At 40.3% G+C, this 17,246-nt stretch overlaps 1 protein-coding gene, 1 non-coding gene and 1 pseudogene across 2 annotated transcripts; all 3 read left to right on the top strand.

Moving 5' to 3' along the window:
• The first annotated feature begins 946 nt into the window (after positions 1 to 946).
• LOC126590182 (probable xyloglucan galactosyltransferase GT11) lies at positions 947 to 13,188 on the top strand (annotated as a pseudogene).
• Positions 13,189 to 14,031: 843 nt separating this feature from the next.
• TRNAG-UCC (transfer RNA glycine (anticodon UCC)) lies at positions 14,032 to 14,103 on the top strand. Its single transcript has one exon. It is a non-coding gene; the product is annotated as a tRNA-Gly (tRNA).
• Positions 14,104 to 14,226: 123 nt separating this feature from the next.
• On the top strand, positions 14,227 to 17,204 carry LOC126591173 (PGR5-like protein 1B, chloroplastic). Its single transcript, XM_050256755.1, has 7 exons — positions 14,227 to 14,556; positions 14,674 to 14,736; positions 14,873 to 14,959; positions 15,604 to 15,832; positions 16,009 to 16,082; positions 16,180 to 16,278; positions 16,861 to 17,204. The coding sequence occupies exons 1-7, from the start codon at positions 14,335 to 14,337 to the stop codon at positions 16,951 to 16,953; spliced, it is 867 nt and encodes a 288-aa protein (XP_050112712.1). The 5' UTR covers positions 14,227 to 14,334; the 3' UTR covers positions 16,954 to 17,204.
• Positions 17,205 to 17,246: the final 42 nt, after the last annotated feature.

Raw genomic sequence — 17,246 nt, 5'->3', positions numbered from 1 at the left:
TATTGAGTAGTAACAGTATGTATTACAATTTCAACGTGCACTAAAATTCAACACAATAAGAGTATGTATTAGTATTGCATCTAAGGGTGGCGCTTCAGTGGGTTTACTGACCAACTCAACCGAATTTGGTTGGGTTCGGCTATTCGGTTGAGTTGGGCTAGGCTGTAAACTTCATATATTTATTTTTGAGTAAAATCCCGACCACACAATCCGACCACCCGTTCACCAAGTAGGTTGGGTTGAAGTATTATTAACCCGTTTGAAACTGACCCACCAAAATATCAACAATTCTTAAACATATATACATATACATATAACCACACTTGTTTGTTTCTACTTTATTTCAGTAATGAATTTAAATATCAAGTAACAAGTAATGATTCTATAACACTAAATTCACATGATTTAAAGTTAATATGACATGTATTTTAGACTCTTTTTGTTATTCATACTCACTTTAGGAATAAGAAGGAAAGAAAATAATTCTAACCTATGGAACTCGCCCAATCCAACCTGCCTTAAAATAGTTTGGGTTGGGTTGGTTTGCCCATTTTCTTGAGTCGAAATTAGTTCCAATAATACCAACTCAAGCCTATTGGGTTGGTCAAACGGTTGAAGTCTAACCAGACCAACCCACCCAATGCCCACCCCCTAGGGTTCAAGTCTAACCTGACCAACCCACCCAACGCCCACCCCTAGGGTTGAAGTCTAACCCAACGAACCCACTCAATGCCCACCCCTATCAGCACTAATTTAAAAGAGTACATAATGACATTTTCTGAATTGTTAGTAGCAAAAACTAATAATCATTTTAGAAATAACCCATCAAGTTCAAGGTTTTGATCCAACGGCCAGTGATAACATGTGACAAAAGGAAAAGGCATTGCTACTGAAAGTGATCGAGTCATGTATAATTGCTTAGCAATGTCCCCCATTAGATCTCAATATTTCTCTCTTCCGATCCCCTTTCCAAACAATCCGGACATCAATTTTTTCTGCAGAAACACATACAAACCTTTTCAACCCCATGCATTTCATTTTCTTGCCTCTAAATGCATCAATTCCACACTAAATATTCATCTTTTTCAATCAAAAACACCATTAATCTTCTGATATTCCTCTTTTTTTCTCACATGGGTTGGTTCCGTTTCTTGCACCTGTCACACTGTTCCATAGAGTTTTCTTAATCCTCATTGATCCAAGATTTACACAAGGTAGACAATTACGACGGCTTATCGGAGAAGGTTACGAATGAGGGCCTTTCGTGACACCATGGGAAGGCCTTTCGTGACGTTTGCAGCGTGCCGCAATCAATACTGGTTTGTATGTGCCTCATTCCTTATCTGGTTTCTATTGCTTTGTATTGAAACTAGACACAACATGCTCTATGATGTCAAGTTGCAGCTGCAACTGTATCCCATCTTTTCGGGTAGAGTTGCTACTGCCACTACCGTCATTTTGCCTCTCTTTGCTACCAAATCATTCCTTGGTCCATATCCCTTAATTCTAGGGTTTATGTCTTTTAGTATCTTTGCCCTTTATCTTTCTTGTAAATTGTTCCTTGTTTTCCGATTTTAAGTGTGAAAAGGAGTATGGCTTCTTCTCCTTCTTTTTCGGTCTCTATATAGAGCCCTCTCTTGTAGTTCTAAAACGTATAGGGAAATATACAAAACCTTTTTGGGTTCCAAATTTCCACATGGTATCAAAGTAGGAACCATAGGGTCCTGTCTCTGTTTGTTCATTCATTCAAAAACCTTGTTTCAGTCGTGCCTCATTCACTACAATGATAGAAGAAAGTTCCTCAAATCGTGACGCTACAAGCTCCTCAAACTCCTTATCTCCTAGCGTCATTCAAGGTGAAATCAATCCAAATTTGCGTCTCTGCTCAGTGTTATTAAACGAGTTCAACTATCTACCTTGGTCTCGTGCCATTTCACTTGCCCTAGGAGGAAGATCGAAGCTCGGGTATATCAATGGAAGCATCAGACCGCCTGAAAAATCATCCACGTCATATGGTGCATGGCATGCAAACGACCAGTTGGTTATGTCCTGAATACTCAACTCCATGGAACCAAAGTTATTTGAACTCTTCAGTTACTCGGAGTCATCTTCCACTTTCTGGGAATCCATTAAAGAAATGTATGGCAGTCAAAATAATGCATCTCATATTTTTCAGCTAAAAAAAGATCTTGCTGGGCTAAGGCAAGGTGATCAATCCTTCGTGCAACATCTAGGAAGCATCAAGTCCATGTGGAATGAACTCGACATGTATTGTCCACACTCAACCGATTCCGCTGTGCTCCTTAAAAGAGCTGATGAGGACAAAGTATTTCAACTTCTAGCAAGTCTAGGAGCTTAATATGAAGACCTTCGATACCACTTATTGATGACTCCTGAGATGCCCTCATTTAATGGTGTCTGTCAAGCTGTTCAAAGGGAAGAAACTCGAAGAAAAGTTATCCACATTGAGCTGAAATCAAATCCTGAGGCTAGGGTTTTCTCGAGCTATCATAAAAACACTGGTGAAAATTTTTTTACCAGTAAGAGCTCAACTTCTAGCAAGTCTAGGAGCTTAATATGAAGACCTTCGAAGCCACTTATTGATGACTCCTGAGATGCCCTCATTTAATGGTGTCTGTCAAGCTGTTCAAAGGGAAGAAACTCGAAGAAAAGTTATGCACATTGAGCTGAAATCAAATCCTGAGGCTAGGGTTTTCTCGAGCTATCATAAAAACACTGGTGAAAAAAATTTTACCAGTAAGAAAGCAGACTGGAAATGCACTTACTGCAACATGAAAGGTCATCTAAGGGACAAATGCTAGATCTTGCACCCAGAGTTAAAACCAAAATTTGATAAGGAAGGAAGAATGATCAAAGAAGGGAAATGAATCAACCCTAAGGCCCTTCACTCATCCAGTTCTTCGACGGGTGGAATCTCAAATTTCACTGAGAATCCAATAGATCTGATAAATGAATTTGCAAACTTTCTTCAAAGACAAGGAGGCAACACTCAAATCGAAGAAGTGACCACTTCAACTCCTACTGCTATGCTCAGAAAATTTCTAGGTTTTTTGGCTGAGACCTCAACTCATGACAATGTCTCAGGTATCATCACTGCTCTCAAAATTGCACTTAATGAAATTAGGCATGATTGTTAGATTATAGACTCAGGTGCTACTGACCACATAACTAATCAGTTTTCTTGCTTGGATAAGTTTCACAATATGCCTGAGTCTACACGGGTGTCTGTTGCAAATGGGAACAGAGAACCTATTCTGGGAAAAGAGAAACTTAAATTGTTAAGTGATAAGATTGAGTCAACAACTTTATATGTACATTCTTTCCCTTTCCAACTCATGTCCATAAGTAAAATCACATGCACCCTAGATTGCCTTGCCATATTCTCTCCTCACAATGTTGTATTTCAGGATCAGGTCACTCGGAAGAAGATTGGTGAAGGGTATCTCCTAAATGGACTCTAGTACCTCTCAAAGAATTCCAAGTCTCTTAAGCACCCCCTTGCAAGCCTTAGTCTCTCTCAAGAATACCACATTTGGCATCTTCGATTGGCTCATCCCTCAGAACCTGTGATAACCAAACTTTTTCCTAATTGTTGTAAATCTACACATGGTTGTGAAATCTATCAAATGTCGAAAGCTACTGGGCTTCCTTTTGTTTCCTCCAAGTCTAGAACCTGTAAACTGTTTGAAATTGTTCACTCAGATATCTGGGGTCCCTCTCGTGTAAGCTCTTTTGATGGATATAAATATTATGTCACCTTCATTGATGATTACTCTCGGGTTACATGGGTCAACCTCTTGAAATCCAAAAGTGAGTTTTTTTATGCCTTTAAAGATTTTCATAAACTCATCATAAATCAATTTTCATCTAAGTTAAGCATACTGCAATCGGACAATGGCACTGAGTACACATCCAATAACATGTCTAATTACTTAAGTGATCATGGAATTTTGCATCAAACCAATTGTGTTGGTACTCCACAGCAAAATGGTATAGCGGAAAGAAAGAACCGTGATTTGTTGGAGAAAACAAGGTCTCTTATGTTTTAAATGAATGTGCCTAAAAGGTTCTGGTCACAAGCACTTCTCACTGCAGCGTACATCATCAATAGGTTACCTACTCGAGTTTTAAACTCAAAGTCTCCTGTTGAAGTAATGAAGGGAAGAAACATTGACATCTCACATCTCAGAACTTTCGGGTGCACTTGCTATGTTCATATTCAAGCAGCACATCAAGATAAGCTCGAACCTAGAGCTGTCAAATGTGTTTTTATGGGATACTCAAGCTCTCAAGAGGGATATAAATACTTTAATCCTCAGAATGGTAAGGTTGGAGTCTCCAGAGATGTCCATTTGATGAGCTTGCTTCTTTCTTTCGTAAAGACTGCAGTGAAGAGCCTCAGAGAAAGGATATTATGGACATCTTTCCATTACCTACTCCAGTAAATCTTCTTGAATCTCATTCTCATAATGATTCTCTCGAACATCACTTGGAGTCGGAACAACTTGAGGGTGAGGGAACATCTACAAGTGAACAAAGCTCAACTCCTACCCCACAACCGTATGTAGCTCCTCGAAGAAACCCAACTCGGGACAGACATCCTCTTCCAAGGTTTCAAGAATACATTACTTACAATGCAAGACATCATATTTCAGAAGCCCTAACATATCATAAACTGTTAAAATCCCATGCTGCATTCCTAAATCAGTTATCCTCGAATGTTGAACCAAGGAACTTCCATGAAGCTGCACACAGTCAAGTATGGAAGGAAGCTATGCAAGAAGAGCTCAAAGCCTTAAATGACAATCACACATGGAGTGTAGTTGATCTACCCAAAGGGAAAAAGGCAGTAGGGAGTAGATGGATATATAAGATCAAGTTCCATTCCAACGGTAGTATTGAACGACACAAGGCCCGACTGGTTGCTCGAGGATTCACTCAAACTTATGGTATCGACTACAAGGAGACATTTGCTCATGTAGCTAAAATGTCTCTATTCCAAATGGATGTGAAGAATGCATTTCTCCATGGTGACCTTGAAGATGAGGTATACATGAAGCTCCCCCCTGGACACCCACAAGAAAGTGAAGTTAACAAAGTATGCAACTTCACAAGGCCATATATGGACTTAAATAATCCCCCCGAGCCTGGTACTCAAAGTTAAGCTTGGTTTTGGAGACTGCGGGGTTCAAGAGGAGTCATACCGATTCCTCCTTGTTTGTTCGCAGTGGTACAAATGGAAAATTAATTGTTCTTATATATGTGGATGATCTCATTATAACAGGGGACAACATAGAAGAGATTGCTACTCTAAAAACCTCTCTTCATCAACAGTTTGCAATCAAGAACTTGGGAACCCTAAATTACTTCCTTGGCATTGAGATGGCAACCTTTGCCAAGGGTTTGTTTTTAAATCGACGCAAATATGTGCTTGACTTATTGGAGGAAGCTCACATGTTGGATTGCAAAGCTGCTCTCACTCCCTTTGTAAGCAAACTCCAACTTGATGCCTCTAGTGAACTTCTGTCAAACCCTAGTGTCTATCAACGTATGGTAGGGAAGTTAATCTACCTTACAATTACTCGGCCTGACATTGCTTATTCCGTAAGCCTTATCAGTCAATTCATGCACTCTCCTACTCTACTCCACTAGGAGATTTTCAAAAGAATACTCAGATACTTGAAGGGGTCAATTGGCAGAGGCTTGCTCTTAAAGAACCATGGCTCAAATCACATTATGGCATACACAGATGTTGACTGGGCAGGTAATGCACTCGATCGAAAGTCTACCACCGGGTTCTGCACGTTTGTTGGTGGAAATCTCGTGACATGGAAGAGTAAAAAACAGACTGTGATTGCACGATCAAGTGCAGAGGCTGAGTATAGAGCCATGGCTTGTGAATTAATCTGGTTAAAGCGTCTTCTAACAGATCTTGGCTACATCGACAATGAACCTATGTCCTTGTTTTGTGATAACATAGCTGCCATGCATATTGCTTCTAACCAAGTGTTTCACGAGCGCACCAAACACATCGAAGTGGATTGTCACTACATTCGTGCTCAAGTTCAATCCCAAGTTATCAACACCATTTACACTCGCAGTCACGATCAGCTTGCAGACTTGTTCACAAAGGCTTTGGACTCTACTCATCTTCAAAGGCTACTGAGCAAGCTTGGATCAATTAACCCCCCTTGATCCAGCTTGAGGGGGAGTATTGAAACTAGACACAACATGCTCTATGATGTCAAGTTGCAGCTGCAACTCTATCCCATCTTTTCGGGTAGAGTTGCTACTGCCACTACTGTCATTTTGCCTCTCTTTGCTACCAAATCATTCCTTGGTCCATATCCCTTAATTCTAGGGTTTATGTCTTTTAGTATCTTTGCCCTTTATCTTTCTTGTAAATTGTTCCTTGTTTTTTTATTGTAAGTGTGAAAAGGAGTATGGCTTATTCTCCTTCTTTTTCGGTCTCTATATAGAGCCCTCTCTTGTAGTTCTAAAACATATAGGGAAATATACAAACCTTTTTGGGTTCCAAATTTCCACAGTTTGTGTATACCACTCGCAGTTCACGGTAGGAAAGAGCCTGATTGCATTGTTTGGTAATCACAATATCAACATTTCTGTCGATGTTGCTAGTGAGTCTGATAATCCCGTTGATTCGGTTTCTTTGCCTGAAGAAATCAATGAAAGTAGTAGCAGAAAATCTAGAGATGATGCTCATATGAACATTGTTTTCAATGACCGAAGTGCTGGGGATTTTAATCTGAGAATGAAAGATGTTTTCGGAATCACAGAACATGGCTTTGAAAAATTTGGGCACCTTTCTAAGTAGGAATCAGAGCCTCGTGACAGAAATGATCAAGCACGCGATCTGAGCGAAAATAAAGCTCAATTCGAGAAAGGGGATGATGCCGTTGAGCCAGAAGAACATGTGGTTGAAAGGGTTGAATCGGATTCGGAATCCATTTCTGAATCATGCTTAGGTAAATATACATTTATGTTCATGACATCCCTAGCAAGTTTAACAAGGACTTGTTGAAGAAATGTGGTTCGCTTAGCAATTGGACTGACATGTGTGAGCTCGCATCAAACTTTGGTCTTGGTCCCCATGTTTCGAATTTTTAAAAAGTTTACTCAAACACTGGTTGGTTTGCTACAAATCAGTTCTTGTTAGATGTCATATTTCACAGCAGAATGAAGCAGTACAATTGTTTGACAAAAAACTCATCCCTAGCTTCAGCCATTTTTGTACCTTACTACGCTGGCCTAGACGTCGCACGCTACCTTTGGGGATTGAGCATTTCCATGAGAGATTCTGGCTCACTTGAGATTGCAAAATGGCTGAGAGAAAAACCAGAGTGGAAGAAAATGTGGGGGAGAGATCATTTTATGGTGGCAGGAAGAATTACTTGGGATCTTCGGAGATGGACTGACAAGGACTCGGAGTGGGGAACGAAGCTTATGCTTTTGCCCGAATAAAAAAACATGACAATGTTGGCAATAGAATCCAGCCCTTGGAACAGCAATGACTTTGCCATACCATATCCAACATACTTCCACCCTTCAAAAGACATTGAGGTGTTCCAATGGAAGAACCGAATGAGGAGGCAAAAACGGCACATATTATTCTCCTTCGCGGGCGGCCCTAGGCCTAATCTCCAAAACTCAATCCGCAACGAAATCATAGACCAATGCAGGGCAGCAAGCAGAAAATGCAAGCTCCTAGAATGCACATCCGGTCCGGACAAGTGCCACAAGCCGGTTTTTGTCATGAAAATGTTCCAAGGCTCCGTCTTTTGCCTGCAGCCTCCCGGGGGCTCTCTAACCCGAAGATCTATCTTCGATTCAATCCTCGCAGGCTGCATTCCAGTGTTCTTCCACCCAGGGTCCGCGTATGTTCAATACCTATGGCATCTCCCCAAGTACTACGCCAAATACTCAGTCCTCATACTGGCAATCGGCATACAGAAAGGGAAGGTGAGCATTGAGAGGACACTCTATTAGAAATTGATTCTTTGATAATTTGATAATGTTTTCAAACTCATACATGAGTTTCCTTTATACAGAAATAGGAAAACACGATCCTATATCTAAGCCTAGGAAAAAGTAGTTGCCTAGTTTACAATGCTTACAAAGGGAAATATAATATGTACAATCAATTAAGCATGATACACGGAGAATAGGAGATCAAATCTTCAGCTGACTTTACTCCTTTTTCTCAACAATCCCCCTCAAGTTGGAATGTATGTTAATGATTCCCAACTTGCCGAGTAAAGTCGAAAATTGAGAAGAACTCAAGGCTTTAGTAAAAATATCAGCTGGTTGTTGTGCAGTTGATATGTGTGCTGTTTTGATCATGCCTTCTTGAATCTTCTCTCGAACCAAATGACAATCAATTTCTATATGCTTTGTTCTCTCATGAAAAACTAGATTTGAAGCAATGTGTAGGGCAGCTTGATTGTCACAATACAATTTAACAGGATGTGCATGTTTGATTCCCAAGTCTGCCAAAATGTATTTTAACCAAGTAATTTCACAACATGTCGCAGCCATGGACCGGTATTCTGCTTCTGCTGAAGATCGTGACACTGTTGGTTGTTTCTTAGTCTTCCAAGACACTAATGACTTCCCAAGAAATATACAATATCCAGTGGTAGAACGTCTAGTGTCTCGACACCTTGCCCAATCTGCATCACAAAAAGCATTCAACTGTATTGAGCTTGTCGCTGAAAGAAATATACCTTGACCAGGCGAGTGCTTAATGTAACGCAAAACTCTATGGGCTGCTTCCAGATGTGGTATCCTTGGCTTGTCCATGAATTGGCTCAAGATATGCACAACATATGCTAAATCCGGTCTCGTAATGGTTAGGTAGATTAAACGCCCAACAAGTCTTCGGTATGATGATGGGTCATCAATGAAGCTCCCATCATTTTTGCTAAGGGACAGGTTTTGTTCCATGGGAAATGGCGTTGGTTTGGCACCAAGACAACCTGCATCCTCTAAAATCTCCAATGCATACTTCCTTTGTGAAAGTACAATGCCCTTGGTTGATCTAGCCACTTCAATGCCTAAGAAGTATTTTAGTTGACCAAGATCTTTTAATTTAAAATGCCGCTTCAAATATAACTTTGTTGCTTCAATATCCTCCAAATTATTTCCTGCTAAAATGATATCATCCACATAAACAAGTACGACAGTGAATGTACTACCTTGGGTACGGACGAATAATGAGTAATCGGCTTTGGATTGTTGATACCCAGCTTGCTTGAGTGCCGCAGAAAGCTTCAAAAACCATTGTCGAGAGGCTTGCTTGAGACCGTATAATGATTTGTGAAGCTTGCAGACACGTGTATCCCCCTTTCGTCCGAACCCAGGTGGAAGGGCCATATAGACATCCTCATCGAGATCACCATAAAGGAAGGCGTTATTGACATCTAACTGATGAAGATGCCAATTCTGAGTAGCAGCAACGGCAAGTAAGATACGCACAGTGACTAGTTTAGCAACAGGAGCAAATGTTTCACAATAATCTAGGCCCTCTATTTGATTGTAGCCCTTTGCGACTAATCGAGCCTTGTATCGTTCAACCGTGCCATCGGGATTAAACTTGATTTTATACACCCATTTGCAGCCGACAAGTTTCTTTCCAGGAGGTAGAGGTTGAAGAGACCAAGTTCCATTAGTTTCAAGAGCAGCAAGTTCTTGTTGCATTGCAAGACGCCATTTGGAGTGTTGTATAGCCTGCGAAAAAGAGCTTGGTTCCTTCTCAACGGAGATGGAGGCGGTAAAAGCACGATGTTGAGGTGATAGTTGATCATAAGATAAAACATCTGACAAAGGATAAGAAATACCTGTGCTGCGAACCAAAGCGGAGGTTGATGACGAGGGGGAACGAGAGGGAAGGGACACTTCAACATGATAGTCTTTAAGATAACTTGGAGGCTGTGTAATTCGTGTAGGCCGCGAAGGATGTGGTGGAGCTTCAATACATGGAGAGGGTGATGGTGGTGTTACCTCAATGGGAGGAGACTCTGAGCCATTGTCGTCAGGTGGAGACGAATGAGGAGGAGGGAGAACCGTATCATCAATGTAAGTTGTGGTATCATGGGTAGTGGGTAAAACAATAGAGGAATCCATGTTTGAAGGAGGATAGGGAAAAATGTGCTCATAAAAAATAACATCTCTAGAAACAAAAAATTTACCCGTATCGAGATCGTATAGACGATATCCTTTTTGGCCATACGGGTAACCAAGAAAAATACATCGTAAGGCACGAGCATCAAATTTAGTGGGACGCTTGTCATGAGTGGATGCAAAACATAAACATCCAAATACCCTCAAGTGATCATAGGCTGGTTGTTTGTAGTAGAGGAGTTCATATGGTGTTTTTCCTTGTAGCAATGGTGTAGGAGTACGGTTAATGAGATAAGTGGCAGTTAAAATGGCATCTCCCCAAAACTGTTTTGGCAAATGTGCTTGAAAAAGAAGAGCTCTAGCAACATTGAGAAGATGGCGATGCTTTCTCTCAGCTACCCCATTTTGTTGGGGGCTAGCAACACAACTTGTTTGGTGGATAATGCCCTTATCGGAATAATATTTGGCCATAGTAAACTCAGGACCATTATCACTGCGTAGCACTTTGATCTTAGCAGAAAATTGCGTTTCCACAAAATTAATGAAACTGGTTAGGTACTTGAATGTTTCAGATTTTTGGTGCATTAAGTAGACCCAAGTGCATCGAGTGAAATCATCAACGATTGTGAGAAAGTACCGAGCCCCATTATTTGTGGCAACATGATAACCACCCCAAATATCAACATGAATCATTTCAAAAACTGCATGAGTCTTTATAGAACTGGTGGAAAATGAAGAACGAGTATGTTTAGCTAAAGGACAAATTGAACAATCATTAATCTCACAAAATTCAACGTTCTTAACATAATGTGAGATTAAATTCAAAATTTTATTTGAAAGGTGCCCAAGGCGTTGACGCCAAAGGCGAGAAGAAGAAAGACAAGTCTTGACTGTGCCAACTGAATTACACATAGCCTCATCTGTGATATTGAGGTAGTAGAGTCCTCCTCTCTCAGTTCCCGTCCCAATCATCATCCCCAAGCGTTGGTCCTGTAATACACATATATTCTTAGCAAAAATAGCGATATAATCTGAATGATTTACAAGTGCGCTAATGGAGATCAAGTTCAATTGGAATGAGGGAACACAAAGAACATTATGTAAGGTCAGATGATGGGAGAATTGAATGCTCCCCATATGTGTAACAGGAGCTATTGTGCCATCAGGAAGGCGCACACTTCGGTTCTTCACTGGTGAATGAGTGGTAAACAAGCTAGCTGAACATACAATATGATCTGTTGCTCCAGAGTCCAAAATCCAAGCTATATTTTTCCAAAGTGCAATACCACGAAATGATTTACCTGAGAGATTACTGATGGTAGATGAACCACCAACCAAGTTAGCCATAGAAGGCGATTTATTGTTACCAAGCAAGGTCAACAAATTCTGGTATTGGTCTGGTGTTAAACTAATGGGACTAGACTGCGATTGTGCTTCCTCCTTGGATTGAACATGATTGGCTTTGGAAGAAAATGAACGTCGGTCCTGAACATCTCCTTTTTCTTTGGACTTCTTGAGCTTGCGACAATAATCGATCGTGTGTCCTTTCCACCCACAAAAATCACATTTGAGATGCGATCGACATGCTTCTGAAGTGTGGCCAATTGTATCACATCGATCACACTTCAAATGAGGATTCTTTGGTGTGAAATTTCTCCCAGAATTTCGGTTATTATCCCGAACAGCAAAGGCAGTAGCATCAGGTACAGTTCCTCTGCCAGATGAGAGGGTGCGTTGCTTTTCATCTTGCAGGATGAGTGAGTGTGCCTTGTTAACGGTGGGCAATGGATCCATGAGTAATACCTGTCCTCGAACAGCAGCATATGTTTCATTAAGACCCATGAGGAACTTCATCGTCTTTTGATTTTCTCGAAACTGTAGAACCTCCTTCATGGTGCTGCAGGTGCAGGATGGGATGGCACATAAGGCATCACGCTCATCCCAGAGGCCCTTGAGTTTTGTGTAGTACGCACCTATGGTCATGTTGCTTTGTGTACAATCATGAATGGCCTGTTCAATGTGGAAGAGATGAACGCTGTTGACGTGAGAAAAGCGTTCCTTGAGGTCAGTCCAAATATTAAGGGCCACATCATTGTAGATCACGCTTGCCCCAATTTCTTTGGTGATGGAATTCAATAACCATGATTTTACAAGGTTATTGCAACGAGTCCATTGCTGCAGTTCAGTTACAGAGGTTTTCGAAGGTTTCTGAATTGAACCGTCGACAAAACCCTCCTTGTTTTTGGCGCTGAGAGCCATCAACATGGCACGGCTCCAAGTCCCATAGTTTTCTTCATTCAACAACTGAGTGACTAGTATTGCACCAGGTTGATCAGAATGATGTAGATAAAGAGGATCATTTGGATTTTCATACTTGTTTTCCACAGGCTTGGCTGAGGAATTCGTTGAGTTGTCGTCTCCCATGGATGACCTTTGGTCTGTGTTTAGGAGTGGCTAGAGTTTTAGCGGAAGGTGGGTGTTGGTCACCAAGAGCGGTTTCGCTCTGATGCCATATTAGAAATTGATTCTTTGATAATTTGATAATGTTTTCAAACTCATACATGAGTTTCCTTTATACAGAAATAGGAAAACACGATCCTATATCTAAGCCTAGGAAAAAGTAGTTGCCTAGTTTACAATGCTTACAAAGGGAAATATAATATGTACAATCAATTAAGCATGATACACGGAGAATAGGAGATCAAATCTTCAGCTGACTTTACTCCTTTTTCTCAACACACTCCATAACATTCCGAGGCAGAAAGTTTACGACATGAGAATGAGGTTGTGAAGCTAATTCCGAGAGTGATATACGCCGATCCAGGCTCTAGATTGGAGACGCTGGAGGATGCATTCGACATTGCGGTTAAAGGGGTTCTTGAGAGAGTGGAAACAATTAGGAAGGACATGAGAGAAGGGAAGAACACAAGCTTCGATTACGCAGAGAAAGTGAGTTGGAAGTACAATTTGTTTGGGACTGTGGAGGAACTTGAGTGGGATCCTTTCTTTGAGAGACAACATTTTTAAATCTTGCCTTAGCTAGGCAGATGAGAGCCTCTAGTTTAATCAAATCAAAGAAACGGTAAACTAGTTTGTTCTTTTTCTCTCACACGTACAATTTATTGGTGTTTGGAATCACTGAGCTTCAACTTTGGAATTCTTTCATCATTGGTACTTTGACGAGATCAATATAACTTCAATATATTTTGAGACATGACAAAACGGATCTTTAGAATAGTTATCATGCACTTCTTACAATGCTCGTATTTTTACAAAGGAAGAGTTTGAAAAAACTTGTTCAGAGTGAAATAACAATTCCTTTATTGAAATCACGTCGCAAAGTCCTCCATCTTCCTTTGCCAAATAAAGAGTGCAATCTTACTTATCTTGATCACATCATCAATGATCCATATAACATTTTATACGTCAAGCTTCTAAAACCACACTTCTGCTCTTTCAAAGCACTACATTAATATAATTTTCGTTTATGTATACTTACTATCTTTTTTACTATGATTACTTCTTTTAACACTATCTAACATCTGTTGTATCATTTTGTTACCGGTCTTGATAAGGAATTACATTTTTATCTACCACTTTATGCGCTACATATTTTTCCAAGGAAACGATTCTATCTTCTATACTTTCTAGCTTTTGCATAATCTCAATTAAAAAATAATTTTACACTATTAATCATTTTAATTGTTTCTTTAGCTGCAGCACCCGATGCTTGCAGTTTACTAAAAACCATCCCCGGTGGGTAAGGAATTCTAGATATTTGTGCATAGAAAAACTCCTTTGTGCAAAGTGCTTAACTTGCATGTATTTTAAACGTAATTAAACAGTTACATAAACGTACTTAACAACCAAGCGTTTGTAGTCCAACGGTTAGGATAATTGCCTTCCAAGCAATAGACCCGGGTTCGACTCCCGGCAAACGCAATAGTTTTTAATTTTTAATTTTTTTTTTCTTTTGTGAAAACGACGTCACGTAGAGAAGTATCCTCTCCCACTTTCGGACCTCAAAACCATCGAACCACAGCCAATCAAACCAACCAGATATTTACCCGCCAAAACCATTTCCGTGGCCCAAACTCTCTCTCGCCCCCCCCCCCCCTCCCGCCCCTCTCCCAACCGCTTACTTCAGAGCGTGACCTTCCACACTCCAATTTCATGGCGGCCACGAGCGCCTCCTTCACTCCACACTTGGTGGGGTCCACAGTCCCCGAACTTTCCAGAAACCCTAGAACCACCGGAGCTCCGTTCTCCGTCCGAATCTCCTCAGGCAGTAACTACCCGACGACCCGCGATAAGCTCTCCGAGGGCCCCTACTGCATCTACGTCGGCCCGATCGAAACCGCCAGCAAAGAAACCCTCGAAGCCCTCCACCGTCAGGTAAATCCCCCTTCTTCCCTTTTCCCTTTTTTTTTTTTTTTTCTTTTTTTAAATTTTAATTTCTGTTTTTTTTTTATAAAATTTTGAAATCTGATTAGTTGGTGGTGCACGTGGTAGGCAAGTGATGCGTATTACAGTGGCGACCCTTTGATTGTCGATGACATGTTTGACAGAGTCGAGGTATGTATATATGTATGTATGTATGTGTGACTTATGAGTTCATAGGTTTTTGATAGGCCGATGTTTTTTTTTATTTTTTGGTTTCAAAGTTTTGTTTTTTGTTGTTGACAAATTTTGCAACTAATTGGAAGAACAGATGAAGCTAAGATGGTACGGATCGAAATGCGTCGTGAAATACCCACGTTGTAGTCTTAGGAGACAATCAACTTATGCAGATGCTGAGGTAATTGGTTTTTATTGAGTTTTTTGAAGTGTTGTTTCTAAGTTTTGCATTAATTCATGAATTTTGCTTAAAAACATGGGAAGATAAGAGGAAATCAAAGTATGGTTATGCTCGAATCGATATTGGGTTGGGGTAATTGGGTTTGATAATTTGTCATTCATTTTGTTAATGAGCAAACTATATGTTACTCACGTGTTCGGATGATTGTCATCGTTAATATATGTGCTTGAGACTCACTGCAGAACCCTCATACAGGAATGGTTAACAATCGTCTCCCTAATGAGCAACCTTTATGTTAGTTCACATGTTTGGAGGATTGTCTTCAGTGGTGTATGTGCATGAGACTCACTGCAGAACTCGCATACATCAATAGTTAACATTCGTCTCATTTTGTTAATGAGCAAACTTTATGTTAGCTCAATTGTTTGGACGCTTGTCATCGTTAATGTATGTACTTTAGACGCACTGCAGAATACATCAATGGTTAACAGTAGTCTCAGTTATTTAACTGCAATGTTAGTTTGTCAACCAAAATGTAGTTGTTAATGCACCATCTGTTATGCTTTGTTATTTGGTGAAATGGAAAAGTGGATTCTATCGTTCTTTCTCTGCTTGAATATTGAGTGACATGGATGTTAGGGCAGGAAGATTTCTCACAGGTTTTTGCATTAGCGAGCATATGGATCCTATTTCTTGCTTTTGGCAGTTCAGTGTGTCTTGTGCCTGTTTTTTACACTGTTGGCCTAGCTTATCAAGATGCTTTCAATCCAGTATTTTCGTATATAAACCAACCACCTGCTCTTTCGATGCTAAATTCCATTCTCTTCATGATGCTGGGTTCTGTCATCGGTTACCCAATTGCATCAGCTTCTGGTAAGTTAACCTGCATCCATTTCTAAAGCATTTATGATGTCAAATTTTTGTGCTATGTAATGCGGGCGCTCTGTGTTAAATCGAGGAAATTGGATATTGATTATGAATTTGTATAACTTTCAATGTTATTATAATTGTTTAAGTGTCAGCATATACTAAAGTTGCCTTTCTCACAGTTAAAGTACTTAAAGGCCTGTGGAGAAATGACTTGGTGGCACTAAAAGGGGCATGCCCAAATTGCGGGGATGAGGTCAGTTGGTTCAGTCTGAGAACTTCTAACAACTCTTAATTTATAATTTTTGCGGCATCCATTTTGTTCTTCTGATTTCTATATCATCTTTCTGCAGGTGTTTGCATTTGTGAAATCCGATCAGTCTAATAACTCCCCGCATAGAGCAAATTGTCATGTATGTGAATGCTTGTTAGAGTTCCGTACCAAGGTTGAGGTAACCTAGTTTTCTTCTCTCTCACTCCATAAATTTTATTTGAGGGATTCTGGATCTTAACGAAGATACGAGAACCTATTACTGTAAATGGGGTTCTGTAAAAGGTAACCAATCAGGATTAGAAAGTATCCTCGGACTTAACATTCTTGACAATTTATTACATCAATAAAACTACATTTACTTATCACATTGCTAATCATCTCCCTTACGGAAGTGAAACCCACCTGTGACTGGCCTATACAAGTAGGTCCTGCTTATGTAAAATGTCAGAAACGTGGTATATATAGCATCACTCTTGCCACGTCGTGTATCGTAGGTGTTGTGAGGTTTTTTAGCAAATGGCCTCACTATCTCACTTGGCAAAGTGCCCCCTTCCCCTTTCCTCACGGTGCTAAAACTGCCCGGGTCAAGTCATTGGCTCTCGGTTAATGCTTCCTCTTTTTAATCTTTTTGAAATGTTTATAGGCTCTCTGAACACTGAATGGATATAGGAGTTCGGAAATATACATGTTCCAATGCCATTTTATGGAATCAAATGACTCAGTATGTTTTTTGCTCACAGTGGAGGTTATTTTTGTGCAGAAATCTGTTTCACCACTCGGTAGAAGATGGGTATACGGTCGTATCTATCTTGTTTCGCGAGGAGGCAGAAGCGAACTCCAAAGACGGCTATAAATGTCTTCGAAATCCCAAGTTCAAATGCATATTGGAAGCTTTCTATACAGTAGGACAATTCTTTCAAGCCCTCCTTTTTCCAAATTATAATGTAATAAACCTCAATTTTACCTGAATAGAGTCGTCCTATCCCACCATGTCAAGGAAATGTATTTCCCACAAGTTATTGTCGTTGGTCATTGGACAGTTGAGCTTCGTCGATTGCATTCTTGTATGATTGTTCGGTATATGACAATATGAGTTTCACTTTACGGAAATGTTTAATTTGAATATAGTCTGACATGTTATGTTGT

Source organism: Malus sylvestris, chromosome 11, assembly GCF_916048215.2.
Source record: "Malus sylvestris chromosome 11, drMalSylv7.2, whole genome shotgun sequence".
Taxonomy (NCBI): domain Eukaryota; kingdom Viridiplantae; phylum Streptophyta; class Magnoliopsida; order Rosales; family Rosaceae; genus Malus; species Malus sylvestris.
Note: the sequence above shows the minus strand (reverse complement) of the source record. Positions and strands in the feature narration are given on the sequence as shown.

What these genes read in the sequence shown, in the direction of transcription:
- LOC126591173 (XM_050256755.1), top strand. Translation starts at nt 14,335, where the DNA reads ATGGCGGCCACGAGCGCCTCCTTCACTCCACACTTGGTGGGGTCCACA. An exon ending in CAACTTATGCAGATGCTGAG is followed by an intron (nt 14,960 to 15,603) that starts GTAATTGGTTTT and finishes ATGTTAGGGCAG; the next exon opens with GAAGATTTCTCACAGGTTTT. An exon ending in CCCAATTGCATCAGCTTCTG is followed by an intron (nt 15,833 to 16,008) that starts GTAAGTTAACCT and finishes CCTTTCTCACAG; the next exon opens with TTAAAGTACTTAAAGGCCTG.